The 18,919-nt window shown below is 40.0% G+C and overlaps 2 protein-coding genes across 4 annotated transcripts in view; one reads left to right on the top strand and one right to left on the bottom strand.

Annotated features, from left to right (window-relative positions):
* STX3 (syntaxin 3) overlaps positions 1-9,450 on the top strand; it is a 40,958-nt gene extending 31,508 nt beyond the window's left edge. For 2 of the 3 annotated variants that reach the window (XM_081938013.1, XM_081938012.1), the window contains 2 exons: positions 4,412-4,526; positions 5,564-8,042. In XM_081938013.1, the coding sequence (XP_081794139.1) occupies positions 4,412-4,495 (84 nt within the window). In that variant the 3' untranslated portion in view covers positions 4,496-4,526; positions 5,564-8,042. Of the gene's footprint in view, positions 1-4,411; positions 4,527-5,563; positions 8,043-9,004 lie in introns of those variants that run through there. The other variant, XM_081938014.1, reaches the window with a different exon arrangement.
* Positions 9,451-12,503: 3,053 nt separating this feature from the next.
* Positions 12,504-16,441, bottom strand: MRPL16 (mitochondrial ribosomal protein L16). Its single transcript, XM_081938015.1, has 4 exons — positions 16,232-16,441; positions 14,910-14,975; positions 13,308-13,456; positions 12,504-13,149 (listed from the first exon to the last, which is right to left on the bottom strand). The coding sequence occupies exons 1-4, from the start codon at positions 16,281-16,283 to the stop codon at positions 12,664-12,666; spliced, it is 753 nt and encodes a 250-aa protein (XP_081794141.1). The 5' UTR covers positions 16,284-16,441; the 3' UTR covers positions 12,504-12,663.
* Positions 16,442-18,919: the final 2,478 nt, after the last annotated feature.

Genomic DNA, 18,919 nt, shown 5'->3' with positions numbered 1-18,919 from the left:
TCCTTCCCTTCAACATGAAGAAGATCTCTTCTTTCACAGCTCCTTTTAAAATCTTTAAAATGTCTTTGAAGTATGTGAGGCTTGAACTTCTCTCAAACACTACTCTGAATGTCTTCTGCTTTAAGTTGTCTTTTCATTCTGTTATTGTGGCTTATGCGAAGGCTTATCCCTGTTAGTTTTGGTAAGATATATAGATGGTATGGCACATGACTATCAATAAACCAACTTCTAGTAAAATTCTTCCTCAACTTTAATAACTATATGATAGGCAAAGGTTCAGTCACCTAAGAGTACTTTTGGCTTAAGGAGTCGGTAGGTAGAATATATTGAAAGTTCAGCAGTTGGTAAAAGATGAGCAGATTTGTGCTCAGTTGAAAAATGGCAAGGAGAACTAATTTACTTCTAGTTTTCTCTTCCTGCTGTAAGAAAGCCAGAAACTGAAAGTAGTTAAAATCCATTGTTCAGTGTAGTGTCAAAGAACTGTGTGTCACTTATTTATTTCAATTTATATGGCCGCTTCTCTCAAATACATGGTTCTGAAAGTCTTACAATAATTTAAAAAAATACTTTTGTGCTGAGAAAATTAGCTGGTTTGGGGGATGGTTGCATAAGAAAGCCTAAGAATTACAGCTTTTTTGTAAACCATTCACAATGCAAAATGTGTTACATAAATTAAGATTGAAATTATATCTTTACCAGAGTCTGCTGGCACTTTGGTCTGGAAAGAACATTAAAGCAGGTTTGTCCACATTTGTAAACCTGAACTTTGGAAAATGAGTTTGTCAAACTCTAAATAGACAATTGCAAACACTTTGTTGGCCGAGGAAAGGATCCTCTTTATAGCTTTGGTAGTTGGCTGAAGAAATAATCCAGATTGGGTTACTGGTAACAAGGCTGTGTAGAGCAGTGGTTCTCAACCTTCCCAATGCTGCGACCCTCTAATACAGTTCCTCATGTTGTGGTGACCCCCAACCATAAAATTGGTGTCTCGGTTCCTAAGACCATCGAAAATACGTGTTTTCCGATGGACTTAGGTGACCCAGATGAAAGGGTCATTTGACCCCCAAAGGGGTCCCGACCCACAGGTTGAGAACCACTGGTGTAGAGCTTTTGAGTTCTAAGGAAAATTGGTGTTTAGGAAACCATATGAGCATGCAAGTAGCACCTATGGGTGACTCTTTACCTAAATGATTCCAGGAAAAGACTCAACTGCTTTAAAAGAACTGCTGAATGGTGCACGATCATATGCATGCCACAGCATCTTTTTTTCTTTTGATTCCAAAGTCCTGCATAGCTCTAATTAATGCACATTTCTGATTCAGGTGTGCAGGTTTGGACAGCAAATCCCAATTTTAAAGTACAAACCAGATAAGGATCTGTATTATATTGTACTCTTGGCTGCAATATGTGTTTATGTGTCTGTATGAAATATCGAAGGCAAACTTTGTATTGAAATGAGGGCCCAATATCTTACAAGTAGCTCTGTCTTAACAATTCTTTAAAAACAAGATAACGAGGGCATAGAGATCATGGTTTCTGGAATGCTTTCCCACAGTTTAATAATAGCACTGTTGTGGGCTACAGGACCAGGAGGAAGGGGAGGTTCAAAGGGGAGACTCAGAACCGAGCAGTCAGCAATATTCCCACACACGGCCCAACTGCTTCTCCCATAAGAGCACATTTCAGAATTTTTTTCTGAAATATTTTTCCCAGCAGCTTCTAGCTAGATCCAGCCTATTTTTAAAACTTTTGTCTGATTTCTCTGACCATATCAAATTGGATCCCAATCGCTTCAATTTTCAATATTATCCTGCTGACAGAGTCCAGTGTCTCTTTACACAAATTATTCCCCAAATTCCATTATATTGGAAAAATGAATAAAAAATTTGGAATTTTTATTCTTGCTTTACTAATATAAACAGAAGTCAGCAATTCCAAATGAAGCCTCCATCCTATTCCCTGTCATCCTGATCTTTCTGAACTCTGCCTAATACCGTATTTATCGGCGTATAACACGCACAGGCGTATAACACGCACCTTCATTTTACGAGGGAAATTTGAGGAAAAAAAATTAAATTTCAAATAAATAAATAAATAATAAATATTTATTTCTTAGCCGCACCCTCTCCCGAAGGACTCGGGGCGGCGTACAATGAAACATATGAAATAAATATGTGGACAAAACAAACATATAACAGAGACATATACCGAGACATACACAAATAAAGAACTTTGAAGCATCTTTTCCCTGAAGACTCGTGTTTAGTACATTCAGATGCTTTCTTTCCTCTTTCCCTCTTACTTGTCTATCCTTCCTTCCACCCTCCCTTCCTCCTTCCCTTCCTTCCTGCCTCCCTTCCAGTTCCCTCCTTCCTCTTTCCTCCTGCCTGCCTGCCTTCTTTCCCTCCTGCTTATCTATGCTTCCTTCCTTCCTTGCACCTCCCTCCCTTCTGCCTGCCTGCCTTCTTTCCTCTTTCCCTATCCTCCTATCCTTCCTTTCTCCCTCCCTCCTTCCCTGCCTCCCTTCCAGTTCCATCCTTCCCTCCTTCCTTCTGCCTCCTTCCTGCCTGCTTGCCTTCTTTCCTCTTTCCCTCCAGCGTGTCTGCTTTTCTTTCCTTCCTTCCACCTCCCTTCTGCCCTCCTGCTTTCTTTCCTCTTTCCTTCTTGCTTGTCTATCCTTACTCCCTCCTCCCCTCCCTTCCTTCCTGCCTCCCTTCCAGTTCCATCCTTCCCTTCCTTCCGCCTTCCTGCCTTCTTTCTTCTCTCTCCTGCTTGTCTGCTTTTCCTGTGTGTGCGCGCGTGTGAAAAGGAGGTGGTGGGAGAGAAATTTGAAAGGTCTTCTGCTTTTGGAACTCGGAAATACCCCCCCTCCCCTTTTCCTCCAGCGAGCACGGAGCTTGAAGGAGGAAAAGGGAAAGGAAAAGCGCGAAAAGGAGGTGGTGGGAGAGAAATTTGAAAGGTCTTCTGCTTGCCGTGGGCCGGCCGCATTTACATAGAGCAGGGAGGGCTGTTAAAGGGCCGTATTAAACTGTAAAAACATGGCTTCTTAACATTATATCGGCGTATAACACGCATACATCATTTGCCCCCTATTTTTCGGGGGGGAAAGTGCGTGTTATACGCCGATAAATACGGTAATTTAAAATAAAAACAATCTTGTAGACCAGGGATTGTCTGTTGGGTTGGCTCTGATAATCCAATCTATTCTAAAAGCTGAATAGTTGGATGGAGGATTCTAAAGCCAATGTTCATTTGCAAATTCATAACCATCACAATGTAACTTAACCTTTGAAATTTTACTTACAGGATTACTTGCTTCTGTTGTATAGAACTGAGTCCGTATACCAGCGATGGCGAACCTTTTTTGGCTCGCGTGCCACAAGTGGGGGGAGCGCAGGGGGGTCGTGTGTGGGCGTGCTGCAGCCATAATGCAACGTGCGACCCCCCCGTGCGCATGCGCATACAACGCGCAACCCCCCCCTTTTTACATGCTTTTTTCGCCCTCCCCAGGCTCCAGAGGCTTTATAGGAGCCTGGGGAGGGCGAAAAGAGCCTCCCCCGCCCCCCCGGAGGCCCTCCGGAGGCTTCAGGGACCGTCCGGAGGCTTCCCTGAAGCCTTCGGAACGCTTAAAACGACCCTCCGAGCAACCCGGAAGTCACTACCGGGTTGCTCGGAGGGTGGTTTTAAGCGTTCCGAAGGCTTCAGGGAAGCCTCCGGACGGTCCCTGAAGCCTCCGGGGGGGCGGGGAGGCTCTTTTCGCCCTCCCCAGGCTTCTATAAAGCCTCTGGAGCCTGGGGAAGGCGAAAAATAGCTTTTAAAAAGGTGAACTCAGCTGGCCAGCGTGCGCATGCGCGCTGGCCAGCTGACAGGGCAGCACCTCGCGTGCCCTGACAAATGGCTCCACGTGCCACTTGTGTCACGCGTGCCATAGGTTCGCCATCACTGGTGTATACATTTGGTAACATATTCAGTGGTGATTAGATCATTTGTTGGTTATACATATAGATGATCAATTCTACTAAGTCATAGAAATGCAAATATTTGTCCTGTGATGGTATGTGGAAATAAAAGGCAGCTTAGTCTGTAGAAGAAATGGGGACATGGTAAACATCTCAGAAGGGACACTTCCTAGTTTCTTGGGTTGTAAAAGCAAGAGAAGAAAGGTACTTCCAGACTTGCAAGATTTTGTTAATGTAATATATTATTAATTCATCTGGATGTGCTTCCTGTCCAATCTACCTAATAATACTACTTAGCATCAAAGTACATTACTACTACTAATAGTACTGTTGAAGTAATGTTACAAACAAAGTGCATTAACTTAAATCAAATGCTATCTGTCCAATTTGCTCAAACTTTACCTCCCATTTGTGGACACACTGGTTAAATCTTCCTTTTTTCACTCTTCTAGAAAACAATAATTATCATTGTGATAATAGTAGTCTTGCTGGGAATTGTAGCTCTCATTATTGGACTTTCAGTCGGATTGAAATAAAAGTAACCAACTGGGTTTCTGGCACTGAACCGTAAGTAGCCTGGGAAGCAGAATTATTATTTCAGTTCTTGACTGCTTTTTCAGGATTAGTTTACTCTTGTCACTGCCAGTGAAATTTTTTAATGTTTTCTTCTCTGTTTGAAGAGCATAATACTTGGATCAGGGTTGATTGTTTTGTTTAATCACAGTACCCAAATGTATCCCTTGGTTTATAAAAAGAACTGCATATGGATCTTTCTACAACATATGGAACAAGGGTCTGATGTCCAATTTGCACTTTTACATCTGAATTTTGGCTTCCCAGCATTGGAAAGTGATAGAAAAGAATGACCAGCTTCAAGAATCAAACTAAGCCACAGTATGATTTGTGTGGTTTCAGCTTAGTACCACATGCCCTCCCTGCCATTGTTCTTGTAACAAACAATGGCTTAAGATCATTGTACCTGAACTAGGTCACCATGGCTTAGTCAACTACTCTTAAAATACACCTTGCAAATGTTTGATAGACTGGAGAAGTTTGGGTTTTCTCACAAAGGTGATGTATACTTTCTGAATAGGAATCTATTGTATGTTCCTTCACAGAAATAAATTGTAGTTGAGAATGGTATTAACAGTACTACTTGGTCCTCTGGTTAAAAAAAAAATACAAGGCATCTGTAGAAATTAGTTGAGTTTTATGTTTGGTTGATCTGTGAAATTTTCCCATGATAATATAGGTCCCTGATAACAGATCAGTTATTTTTCCTCATATTAGTCCCATCCCTTCCTCTCACCATTGTTCTCCAAGCACCTCATCCAGAGTGTAGCTTTTGTTATACCTCAAAGATTAATGTGTTGGTCTCTCATTGCCTTTTTTATACTGAAGCTTCAGGGCTAATAAGGAAGGCCATCATGAGAAAGAAAATAGATTTTTAATTTATTGAACATACTGAAAGCCAGGTAAAGGGATGATTCCTTCCATGGTCTACCAGTCTATAGAACTTTATATTGATATATGAGTAAAATAAAGTGGGCCGCTTTCCTTTTTGAGACCTAATGTTTCCCACTTTGTTCCTTTCCATCTTCCAGACATTCCCAAGCTCCTTCTAAGTCAGTAGCAAGATTTCCCTTCCTGAACCTCAATGCCATGGTTTGTGCTTTCCTTCCCTATCCTGCTTGGATGAAGTATGAATGGTGCTCTGCAGGATGAATGCACTTGCACCCGTGCTTCCTGTGAGAGACAAACTGTTCCAGTTCCATAACCTGAAGACCCTAATGTACCTTCCTGCAACCAGATCATCCAGAAATCTCATGGCATTCCAGAGAGGAGTTCCTATCTGATCTACTCCTTATCCATTCCTCTTTTCCTTCCTGATTTACCTGCTGGCTTCAATTCAAGGATTTCTTCTGGAATCATCAACAACACAGTGGAAATGAACCTTAGAGGGATTTGGGGAGCCTTATTGCCTACCTCACTGCTTTGATTTAACCCTTTCAAAAACATTGTACAGATTACTGGAGAGGACAATGATATTTTCAAGCAGTCCATTTAGAACTAAGACTTAAACCGCTAGGTAACTCCTAATCTTTACCCCATTTTACACTCCACAGGCTGGAGCAGGTTTTGTATTTTTTACAGAAAACATGAGATGAGAACCCAGAGGGAGTCCTTCAATCCACATCAAGTGAGGGAATGGTAGCTAGGAACATGACAAATGAGTCTGCAGGCAGTTAAGCTATTATTGGAAGACACAATGGATTTAGGCAAACTTGAGGCACTCCAGTTGGTGTTCAGTCCATGTTTTAAATCAGGCCAATATCTGTGTTTTGCATTAGAGATGGACTAATAGCACACACACACACTGGAAGTCTGAGTTGCTTGTGTTTTATTAACCATTCAGCTCACACGTTTTGGTATAGCCATGGATATTCCATATTTTGGGAACTTAGAACAGGCCTAAGTAAGAAGGAAGACCTGTCTTCAAATACTCATTAGCAAAGACACTCCTTGGGATATGTGTTACTTCATATTGGACACTCCTTTCACTTTTGAAAAGCAATTATATTTCCGATGTGCTGTACGCAGTGGTGTATTCAAAGTGTTTTGAGTTTGAAATAATCCAGTTTTGAGCGGTTGCTCTGAGTGCACTAAAATTGTTTGACCTTGGAACCAAAAAAATGAATATGCCACCTTGAGGTAGGACCACTTCCAGTACACTTGAAATAGTCCATTTTAACCCAACATGCTTTGTACAGCTCTATTTGCAAAGTTTAATTTCTTCCAAATCAAATATTGAAGACACAATTGTATCTCATCTCTTTTTCTAATATATAATTGTTTTTATGGTCTATCTTTTTGAGGACATGAAAATTAGGGAAATTGGGGGCTGGGAAGGTTCTTTCTGTTTCAATATTTTAAATTTTGTGCTGACGGTTTCTGGTTGATAAATGTTGCACCCATCACTGAACTTGCTGTTTGTAACCTGACCAAGGTTTGTAGGGCAGAAAAAGTGGTCTGGGGAAAAACATTGGGTTTAGTTGATGTGGCATGGCAGTTGAGACTCATTTTTTGGAACATCTAATCTGTTTATAGAAGATATTTTATTGCTTGGTAAAATCCTTCTGTTTTGTTAAAGATGAAAGAGAAAGCAGCTTTCTCATATGAATATGATTATAGCATTAATGTTTTTCTGATAGGAATCCCAACTTTTTTAAACTTTTGTTTTTGTATATAAGAACATTTTGCTGTGATTAACAACTTGTATACCCTTTGGCCTGCTCAGCTGCACCTTTTCCATTCCTACGGAGATATATCTCATGGAAATGGAAAGATTTGTGTATTGCTTTAAAATGTGTGATTTTTTTTAGTTGAGGGGGGTACATTTTTTGTTTTAGAGAAGCTAGTTGTATCATCAGAAGAGTGTCAGATTTTTCCCTGGGGGAAAAGTTAGCACAATCATTGTTGCCTTCAAAATCAGTATGTTTGCTGCATGGAAATCTACCTCAGAGACTGAATCAACCAAATTCTCTGCTTACCTGATCTTTGATGTGGGGCTGTAGACGACTCATTTTATGGCAGATTTTGGGACTCTGGCAGTAGTGTTTTATACAGATTTAGAGATCAGCAGCATATTCAAATTCTATAGAGATTATTTACTTTCTAATTATATGAGACATAACGGTCCTTTGGAACCAAAGAGAAAGTGATTCCCATTTTGTCTGGGGAAGAGATGACTACTTACTAATTCCTAGCAAAATCTATCAACTTCTCCACTAGTTCCACCGTTTAGAGTCTAGTTTGTCTAGCCATGGATAAACAATGACTATAACACTTTCAAGGGTACACAGACAGAGCTAAGAAAGTGTGGTGGTCTCTCTTGGCTTTGATGTTTGTAACTTGTAAATGGGAGTGGCAGTGAAAGAACCATTTATGAAAACTATCTGTAAAGATGAAAAACTGCACTTCAACATAGTAAGCTGCCTATGGACAGCAGAGATTCTAAGAAATTGTTTTTGATGAAACTTTTTAAAGAAATGATGAAGCTTAAGAATAAATGAATTATTGGAACATCGGTCTGAAATTTTTGCGTCTGTCCACTGAACTCCTGAAGTAGTGAGTATAGCCATACAATTAATTTTGAGGAACATGTACTTCCTTTGGCCTGTATCATGTTTGCCATATGGTTGCAGCATCTGTAGGAAGGTGTGGTAAGGATGGTTCTATGAACATGGAAGTACTCTCCCTATGTATTTTTAGGACACCAACCTTAGCTGAATATTTTCCTCTCATTGCTAGTAATTATACAGAGATGTTCTGGTAAATGAATGCACAACTAGAAATGGACTTTTGGATAGTACCCTTTCCATCTAAAACAACTATGAATTGTACAAGTTCCCAACATGAACTGGGCCCAACAGTGTTATATAAAAAGAACTTAAGGGACAAAAACTCGAAGAGAATTTTGTAATATAATCTGGGTCTGTGAAAGAATAGTTTGTATCTTCTTCAACTCCTCCGTGTTGTGTCTCAACCTTCCTATTGTATAGTCTAAAATCACAGTCTTTACTTACAACCATTTGTTAGTGGCCGGTCAAAGTTACAATGGCACTGAAAAAAGTGACTTGCAACCAGTCCTCGCACGTATGACCCTCGCAGCATTCCCACAATCACATGATCAAAATTTGGATGCTTGTCAACTGGCATGTACTTATGACAGTTGTAGAGTCCCAGGATCACATGAAGGCCAATGGTGACCTTCCCAGCGAAGCCAATGGGGAAAGCTGGAATCACTTAATAAAGAACATGATTCACTTAACAAGTACAATGATTTGCCTGAAAAAAAAATTGTAAATGTGACTCACTTGAAAACCACTTTGTTTAGCAATGGAAATTCTGGTCCCAATAGTGGTTGTAAGTTGAAGTCTTACCTGTACTGTGTCAACTCATATAAAATAAGCCCTGCTCTTCTGCCAATTCTACCAACTCCGTGTTTATTAATATATCTGGGTATTTTTCCTCTTGCTGAGCAGAAGAAGATAATGATTATGTTATGCTGCATCATCCTCGCCATTATCCTGGCTTCTACCCTTGGGAGCTTCTTTATGTGAATGCTCATTCCTTGTTCTTTTGCCATTTGTCTCAGGTAAGTTGTACGCGAATGTAGCCGCTTAGTGTTTATCACCTTAACCAGGGCGATTGGGATCCTCCAAATTGTGGTTGTATTGGGCTGTACTTCTATTCTCCACCTAGACTAGCGCATGCCTAGATGTGGTGAAAATGCTTCACCTGATACTTCCCCCCAGTAACTAATTGTTTACAGAAAAAAATAGCCATCTACTTAAATAAGCTTATGCAATCTAGGTAAGTGAGGTTAAATATCATATTCTTAAAACGTAAATCAAATGAAAAGATAAAAGATAACTTATTCTAATTGACAGGAGGCAAACCATCTACATATTAGGGTAGTAACTTCAAGGATCTTTTTTGGTTAATATGCTCAGACACCACTTATGATCTCTGTATCTTTTTATTTTTCTTCTCTTTCCTTTCAGGGTGGATCTGTAAGACGATTTTGGCCTTTCAGGCTTCCCCACTCCTTTATCTCCTGTTCTTCCAGTTTTGGAGATGTCATAGCCAACAATTAACCTGTCAAAAAGTCTTAGTTGGTACAAAGAGGGGAAGAAGGAGCCAGAATAAAGCAATGCTTAGAAACTTCAGCTTGGAAGGGGGAAGTGAACGTTAGAACATAAGGGTCTTTTTTTATAACTACCAAAAGCCAACCAACCTAAATCTTGATTGATTGGTCAACACTAATGCTTAGGTTTTTATGGGACATCATTACCAGTTATGCTGGCTCCTTCTGCCCAGTGTAAACTTTTTGGCATTGAAACCCAATTCTTGGGAGACATTTTAAATGATTCTTATGGAAGACGACGACAAGCTACATATTCCCCTGCCTTACCTTTGCTGTCAAAATCTATATGCACCTCCTTGCTGTTAAATGTGAGGTGTTTTCCCTGGCTGTACTTTCTGCTTGTGCTATGTCAAATGTCAAAAGAAATGACTTGTTGAAAGACTCCTTCCAAGACTCTCTTAGCTACAGTGAAATGAAATTAGACATCTGGACAAAGATCTGTCCCATATTTTCTCTCCTCCTGAATAATATCCAGAACAATCTTTGTAAACCTTGTGATTCCAGACACAGATATGTATATATTTCCAGCTCATTTAATGGTCTGATGGCAAATTTTGACCCAAGCTGCAGGCATCTGTAGTGGAGGCAAGGCTTTTTAACATTCATGAAGATTTCTTTGGACATCAACTGTATCAACATATTTTTACATACTGACAATACATTTCTTATATACTGAGAAAAAGTTTGTCTTTTATTTAAAGAATTAAAACTTATTTATTCAAGCATGTAATATTTATTGCTTTGAATCATGGCCGTGGTTAGGATGAATGAGCGTTATTAGCATATTATTCATTTTATCCAGGTCCAATGATACCCATTTAGTTTCCCTTTGGGTAAATATCTCCTATTTTCTGTTTTGAATGAATTAATCACTAGATAGGGAAAGGGAGATATTTGTAACTATATAATGAACTATTCTAGTAATTCCAGATTTAAGTTATTCTGCTCCTGTTCCAAAAGCGTAGATGTTAAAAGGAATCCTCCTGAATAAAAAGTTTATTTCATCTAGAATCATGTGTGATGGACTAAGTCAACAAATTGCTCAGAAACAGTAGTATGTGAAAAAAAAAACCACATATTTGGGTCTTAGAATCTCCTAAAATCTTCCCAGTTCAGCTCCAAATACTGGAGTAACTTCTTTTCCATCTACATTTACAGCAGGGATGGGTCTAACTGCACACTTTTAAAAAATCTATATACTACTAAAACTTTTGTGTTTGTTTGTAACATTCAAAAGGGCAAAGTGGTACATCACAGGACAACAATTTTTGAATCAACATACCTCACATGGGCTAACAGAATGTGTCCCAAACTCAGGACCCATGACTCCTGTGGGATTGAAATCTGGCGACTTAATCATAATCAGCTGCAGTTACATTATTGTCATTTCCAATGCTTCCTGACAACTTCCCACAAGTCAATGGTGAAACCAGCTGGAAGTATAAATTCAATCTAATTGTCCATGCTCCCTGCCAATTTCCCACAAACCTTGTCCTTGCTTGTAGGATGCTGGCTGAGAATATCAGGAACAGGGAAGCAGGTAGGAGGTCGCATATTGCTCAGGTATATTTCTCCCATATGTACAATCTCCCCATTCCCTTCTGTGCTCATGCCACACCAATCATTCACACAACCTTTCTGACCCATGCTGCATCCTACACACACTCCCCAACTTGGGAGGTGTCTCTGTTCATTTTTGTGCACCCTGCTCAACCTACACTACACTCCCCATGCCGTCCCTGATTCCTCCACCTCTTGTGCACCCTCTCTGACCTATGCTAAATCATGGCATACCCTAAACCAACCTGGCACCTCTCATACACCCTCACGCACACACCCCAATCCATGCAGTACCCTCATGCATCTTTCCTGTCCTGTGTAACACCTCATGCAGCTCTGTGCCTCCTCCCCAACACGTGCTCCTCAACCTACTGAGCAATCCTTGTGCATTCTGATATACTCTTCCTCATCCATGCTGCACACACGTACCCTTTTCCCAACCCACATAGTACCTATTTTTTATTAAGTCAATGTAGTCCTTGGCAGAAAGGAGGAAAGAAAGGGGAGGGAGGGAGGGAAGAGAGAGAGGGAAGAAGATTTCCCTTGCTTCCTGCCAATGTCCCATAAGGAAACTGGGGAAGTTGACAGGAAATTGGAAATCGCTGCTGCTCCCATTGATTTTCTTTGCTGTGGTCATTTTGTTTGTTTAGGTAACGAAATATCTCTGAAACGATGACCTAACGGTCCAGTTTTTATTAAAGGCTGCCTATACCATCTGACTAGTATTCGTTAGTCTTTTAATTAACGCATAAGAATAGCAGCAGCAAATGACACCTTTATTTTTACTTCCACATTGATCCCAGAGACATTTTTATTGTAGTAAATAATAATGGTGTGATGGATGTGGGTATGTCCTTAGGAAACAGGAGGAAGATTCTTGCCTAGGCTGCATTGTCATTCCCACATACCATTACAAATGATGAGTAGCCATAATCACTGTTTTGTGCTTGAAAATGCACTCTCACTCAATGGAAAGGCTGTGCTGAAGGGTAACAAGTACTTCATTGGTTTACTGTCTGGTAAATCTCTATTGAGAAAGATTGCAGCCGTTTTGTGAATAGGAAATAATTCCCATAAAATGTTCTAAAATGTCCAGCATATCTATTGAGCTTACAGGACAAATGCTTCCAGCTTATGAGGATAATTTCTTTACTAAACCCATTACACATCCAAATATTTAACTGGCTTTTGAGAATTTTGTCCCAACTCTTTGCAAATCAAAGATGCACAGAATTTCTCATATGAAGGTCAAAATATCAAACACTCTAACAAACTTCCATGATGAATTTATTTATCCCAAGTTCTACATCATTATCACCCTCCATACGTATTGGACTATATAGCCGCTCATTTCTTCACCCACCAATCTGTGTGTTGAGAAAGGCAAAGTTTTCAAAGAATGGCTGCAGCAGATCAGGTGCCAAAAGTTTCCACTCACACCCTGTCAGGCAAGAAGAACTTCCCCCAGTACCGACCCTTATACTGTAAGTCTTTAGGGCTCAGGTATTTTCGTATTCCCAGCATATTGGCAGTAACAATGCGCTCAAATGTCCATGGATTCTGGTTATTACGCCGCCTCTCCTCTTCTCTGTCCCGCATCTCTTGAAGGGTTTCCTTGCTGACTGCTTGGGCTTCAAAAGGCAGTTTCTTGGCTACTTGAGTGAGGAAGTGTTTCACCTCAGCAAACTCACATTGCCCACCAATTTCCACTATGAGGCGACCTGCTTTCACTGCTGACACATAGTGATCAATTGCACCTTTGCCACCACCCATACGGTGTCCTAGTCCTTTGCGAGTAATGGGTTTGTAAGGAGGAGGGACTCTCCACACTGCAAACATAGTCTTGGAATTCATGTGCCGATTAATACTTAGACGCATCACTTCAAAGTGAATCCAGCGGAGATAGCCACCATTTATAGCCTGCAGGCCAAGGAAAGTTGATGGGATTTTTAAAAAATAATTCAAGAAAGACCATCATTAAGTAACATTTTTGAAATTGCAAGAGGGGATCTCCTCTTTCATATCCAATTGCCACCATCTTACACTTGTTTTATACAACTAAGAAGATTCTTACTTACCAAAATACCAAATTTTCCTTCAGTAAATTCAGTGGCTTCTGTAGATGGACCTTGGATGTCACGTAAATTCTTGGGCTGTCGCCTAACCTTAAGCAAGTTTGGTGCTCTCTCAACAATTCTCAATTTGGGTTTCTCAGGAATGACAATTCCTAAAAGAATGGAATTGTAGACTCAGTTTTTTCTCACAACTGCCTTTTAGCTGGAGAAGTGCTCAGATTTCTGAATTTTGGCTCATGAATTATGCTTGTGCCTTCTAACTGCCTCCCTACCACAACTATATAGAAGCACCATCACTATCTTTTAAAACAAAACATTATTTAGTAATTACTAAGTCAAGAGACCAAGGCATTTATTCAAGAGTGTCTGGTTAAAGTTCTGATAAATGTAACTGAAAGGTTGACAGAAATTCTGTCCTTTTAAGTTTTATGTAAGAACCTACATACAGCAGGCAAGTACATGGTATTGACCAAAAGAGGGAGTACTAGAAGTGATTGCAAAAAATGTGTGCATATTTCAGCTTTGCAACTGCAGTAGTCTAAATTGGCCTTAAGTTAGAATTAGATTTCTCCTTACATTTCAGTGACACTACTTGGAGATATTCATACGTCTAAAACCTATTTTTATTCCCTTCAGTTAAATCTAAGTTGGGACCAAGGAAAGAGCCTATCATGTTGCTAATGCTTAATTCAAAAGCAACCGAAGACAGGGTGGTTTGCCTGCTGTCCACTGTCTTTATTGAGATAGCATGTGCACTTTAAATTGAGCAAGCTATTTCTGAGATTTAAAAAAGTAGGCTCAAATTCACATTTGAAATAATATAAGAGGCCCTGTGGAATAAAGTTATGATCTAGGAGCAAGTTCTGATTGAGCCTTAGCTAAAGAACTGTCAGTGGCATAATTAACATAATTAGTTTGATTTCAGTTCTAATACAAAGAACTGTTAACAGATGTCACGGTATTGTTTTGCTAAGTATTACAAAGCATATAGATAACCATGTACATACATGACACCTCAAGGGCACACACTGGAAATATTTTAGAAACATATCCCCCAATTCCATCAGAAAAAAAGAACAAAGTAAATGTGCTCAAATTATGTATCTGTTTATCAATCTGGAAAATTCTCCCTTCTGAAATGAGGCCCAGTATTATATTTTTAGGGGCCTATTGAACACTTATTTTTCCCTTATGCCTTTCATTCGTGTGTGTGTGTGTGTGTGTGTGTGTGTTGGCTTCACTTGTATTCTTCCTTCTTTCCCACTGTTTTCAACTATACTATTTTTAAAATTTATTATCTATATTTTGTATTTTAATTGACTGTACTGTATTTGATCTTAAAATGAGAAATTATCTACAAACACATTAAACAAATAGCATTCATAGGAAATTATTTTATCTTTATGGTATTCAGTGATTTGCTGCCAACCATCAGCAAAAAAAAGTTTGGAATGTTGAAGGCAAAAAAAGGAATGGGGGGATGTGTTAGTACAAAACCAAAAGAATGGTATATTTCTCACTTTCAGGATATTACTATACACATACATTTAAAAGCAATAAAAGTAACACCATTTCAGTAACATTCTCCTCTATCCCTTAGAGTACCTGTATAATCTGGAAGTGGATCATATTTCCTGTAACCAGCAGTAAGAATTTTGATTCCACCAAAACCTAAAAAAAAAAAAGCACAAAAACTTATTGCTAAAAAGGAATTGGCCCACACTCTTATAAAGGCATCTTCCACCTAGCAAACCAGTAACATATCCCGAAAACATTTCTCTCATTTTAGGAGCTTGGTTACAGTTATATTTCCTCTGAAGACACGAGGTTGTGTAGTCTATCAAACATGCTGACTGGATATGATGGGAATTATAATCCTAACACTTCTGAAAGCCAGAGCACCTTATTTGAGACTGAGGAGAATTATGCTCAACAGCACCACTTAATATACTAATAATGGGCAAAAACCATGTTACAATATCAGACTAAAAGAAAATCATAATGAATCAAACACAAATGGTTGACCAATTAACAGAATAAACTGCTGCTTCTCAAGACCACCACCAACTCAAGACCATCACCTCTCCCCAAGAGGACAGGAGGACTTCTATCTGAAAGATAATGCACCAGCCTTCCAAACTTTATTATCAATCAATCAGAATAGAGCTGGAAGGAACCTTTGAGGTCTTCTAGTCCAACCCCTTGCTCAAGCAGGAGACCCAATACACCACTTCAGACAGGTGACTATCCAATCTCTTCTTAAAAACCTCCAGTGATGAAGCACCCACAACTTCTGAAGGCAAGTTGTTCCACTGGTTAATTGTCCTATTAGGAAGTTTCTCCTTATTTCCAGGTTGCTTCTCTCCTTGATTAGTTCCCATCCATTGTTTCTTGTCCTGCCCTCTGATGCTGCTTTGCAAAATAAGTTGACACCCTCCGCCCCTTCTCTGTGGCAGCCCCTCAAATACTGGAATACTGTTATCATGTCATCCCTAGTCCTTCTTTTCTCTAGACTAGCCCTATCCATTTCCTGCAGCCGTTCTTCGTACGTTTTTGTCTCGAGGGCTTTAATCATCTTAGTTGCTCTTCTTTGCATTTTCCCCAAAAGTCTAGACTTGCAGTGGGTAAGGACAATTTATAACCGTTAACGTTTGTCTCCTTTCACAACTATTATAGATAGGAAGTAGCTGCCTTTGCTGTAGTTATCACGCGTAGTTAACCTGGTTCCTTCGAGCCGTATGCGTGCTAGAAGGAGAGGCACGGAATAGGAACTCAACCATTTCACGCCATATCCCTGAAAAGGTGTGTGTGTGTTTTTGGCTCTTGTTGCTGCACGGAAGATTTAAGGGCTGCACTGAAAAAAAAGCACAAATCGTTGCATCCTCCCTCCACGATTCTTAAAGACGACGGCTCGACCCCCTTCTGACCTGTCGGCGTCCCCGCGAGGGCGCTTAAAGGGCGCCTAGCCAGTCTCCACATTCCCTTAATCCCGAAGACGAGCCACCCTTGCAGAAACACCGGGCTGGGTGGTCCCTGCTATGATCGCGCCGACAAAGCAACGGAGAAAGCTGCCACCTCTTCTGCTGTATTGCGAAGGGCGCGGGTCTAACCCACCCGGGCAGCAACGCTTCCGATGGGAAGATCTCAAGGCATGTCCCCGAAAACAAGCGCTGCGACATTTTGGTTCCGGGAAAAGCATGCGTGACGCCGCTGGGTGGCGGGGAGGGGAGAGAGAGAGTTTGCTGCGAAGGGGAACTTCGATTCATCCAGTATTTCTTGTATATTTTTGATATACCGAATTAATTTATTTTCTGTGACATTACGGCGAATAGGGTGTGTGTGTGTGCGGTTTGACAAAATAATGCTGTACTGAAACAGCCTAAATTCGTGGCAGTAAATCATCCTGCATCTTTAATATCATCAGAGTATAGTTGTTACAGTCTGTTAGTGTTTTATTTAAAAAAATAAAACCACCTGGATTCTGTCTTCTGATTTCTACATAGCATTTTGATATTTTAGAATAACATTTAATAAATTTTATCAGATATGCAAAATACTTGTGATGGTATTTGTAGTTACTTGAATGTTCAAGGGATGCCTCAAGGAGTATTGCTGCTGATGTTAAAGCTACTATTGACAAAACATCTGAGAATAAATTGTAATGACTTTGAAAGTATATATTTTGGCATATTGCTGCATTAAATGTCATCCAAATGAATTGTAAAACTGATGTATATTAAAAGATCCATTTGGAAGTAGCAGTGTCATCTGGAGAAGAATGAAGTAGGAAAATCATGCACCCCCTCCATAAGCCTCATTTATAATTTAATTACAAGTTTCAACCTATTCCTTTGAAGGAATGTAAAATAATGTTACTAATTCTTATCTGGATATAGGTGGTCTTGTGATTATGGTAGCAATTGGGACTGGAACTTCCATTACTAGATTAGATTAGATTAGATTAGATTAGATTAGATGATTAGATTAGATTAGATTAGATGATTAGATTAGATTAGATTAGATTAACAGAGTTGGAAGGGACCTTGTAGGTCATCTAGTACAACCCCCTACACCATTTCTTACAAATGGCAGTCCAATTTCTTCTTGAAAGCCTCCAGTGATGAAGCTCCCACAACTTCCGAAGGCAAGCTCTTCCATTGGGTGACTGTTCTCACTGTCAGGAAATTTCTCCTTCCTTCTAGGTCGAATCTCTCCTTGATCGATTTCCCTCCATTATTGCTTGTCTGGCCTTCAGGTACTTTGGAAAATAGCTTGACCCCAGGGTGGGTTCCTACCGGAGTTGGTACCAATTCGCTTTGCGCGCGCTTCACCAGACACGCATGGCACGTGCATGCGCAGTTCACTGTAAATTGTTCTGTGCATGTGTGAAGACCATGAAAAGTTAATAAAAAACATGTCGGCAAAGATGGGGGAACCAGTTCAGGGATGTCACCAGCATGGGTCGCTGCGACCCAGGCGAAATTACCACTTCTGAATCAGTGTGAACCGATAGAACCCCACCTCTGCTTGACCCCTTCTTCTCTGTGGCAGCCCCTCAAATATTGGAACACTGCTATCTTGTCTCTCCTGATCCGTCTCTTCACTAGACGGGCCATGCCCAGTGTAACCGTTCTTCATATGTTTTAATCTCCAGTCCCCTAATCATCATGGTTGCTCTTCTCTGCATTTTTTCTAGAGTCTCAACATCTTTTTTACAGTGTGGTGACCAAAACTGGATGCAATATTCTTGGTGTGGTCTTACTAAGGCTTTATAGAGTGGTATTAGTACCTCACTTGATCTTGATTGTATCCCTCTGTTAATGTAATTTAGGATTGCATTGGCTTTTTTGACTGCCACTGCATACTGCTTGCTCATTAGCTGGTTAACCTCTCAAAGTTACTGCTATTAAGCCTGGTTTCACCCAGTCTATATGTGTACCTTTGGTTTTTCTTTTACCAAGTGATGCCATTGTAAGCACAATTCGTGTGACTGCATTGCTTAGTGACAATTTTGGCAGATCTTATTGTCATTGTAGCCTCAGGACCGCATGGATCATTAAACAGGAAGATGCAGGAGTCCCAGGCAAGAAATCTAGGATGGGTGGTGGGGAAGGGCCATGGACCGTCCCTACAGACCACAAGAGATAATTTATTTATTTTTCTGTTGGTTTGTAGCTGTAGTTTTATTTTTGCTATACGGTATTAAACTATTTTTGAGTATTTTGAAATGGGGGAGCATCAAACTAGTTAATTAAAAAAAAATATCTCAGATGCCTTGTCTCTCACTTTAGAGGGCAGCCTCTATTTCAACAACTATTATTATAAAAAACAACCATTTGAAGACCGGAGTCCATCAGCAGTTAATGAAACTGAACATAGTCTTCTCCATTTCAGTAGGATGTATTTATGTCCATTTCAATTACATTTCAATTATGCATGCTATATTTATATTCATATATGTAAATCAGCATATGCAAGTGTTACTCAAGTCTCTGTCCATTTCTTTTGATACGTTTCAGTTTGCAGAAGTAAAGATCTCTTCAAGATCTCTCTCTCTCTCTGTCTCTCTTGCATGCTCATCTTTTTCTCTCTATGCTGAATATCTCCCTGGCAAC

This window comes from Natrix helvetica, assembly GCF_964273705.1.
Source record: "Natrix helvetica genome assembly, chromosome: 1".
NCBI lineage: Eukaryota > Metazoa > Chordata > Lepidosauria > Squamata > Natricidae > Natrix > Natrix helvetica.
This window is presented reverse-complemented; position numbering and strand designations above follow the sequence as displayed.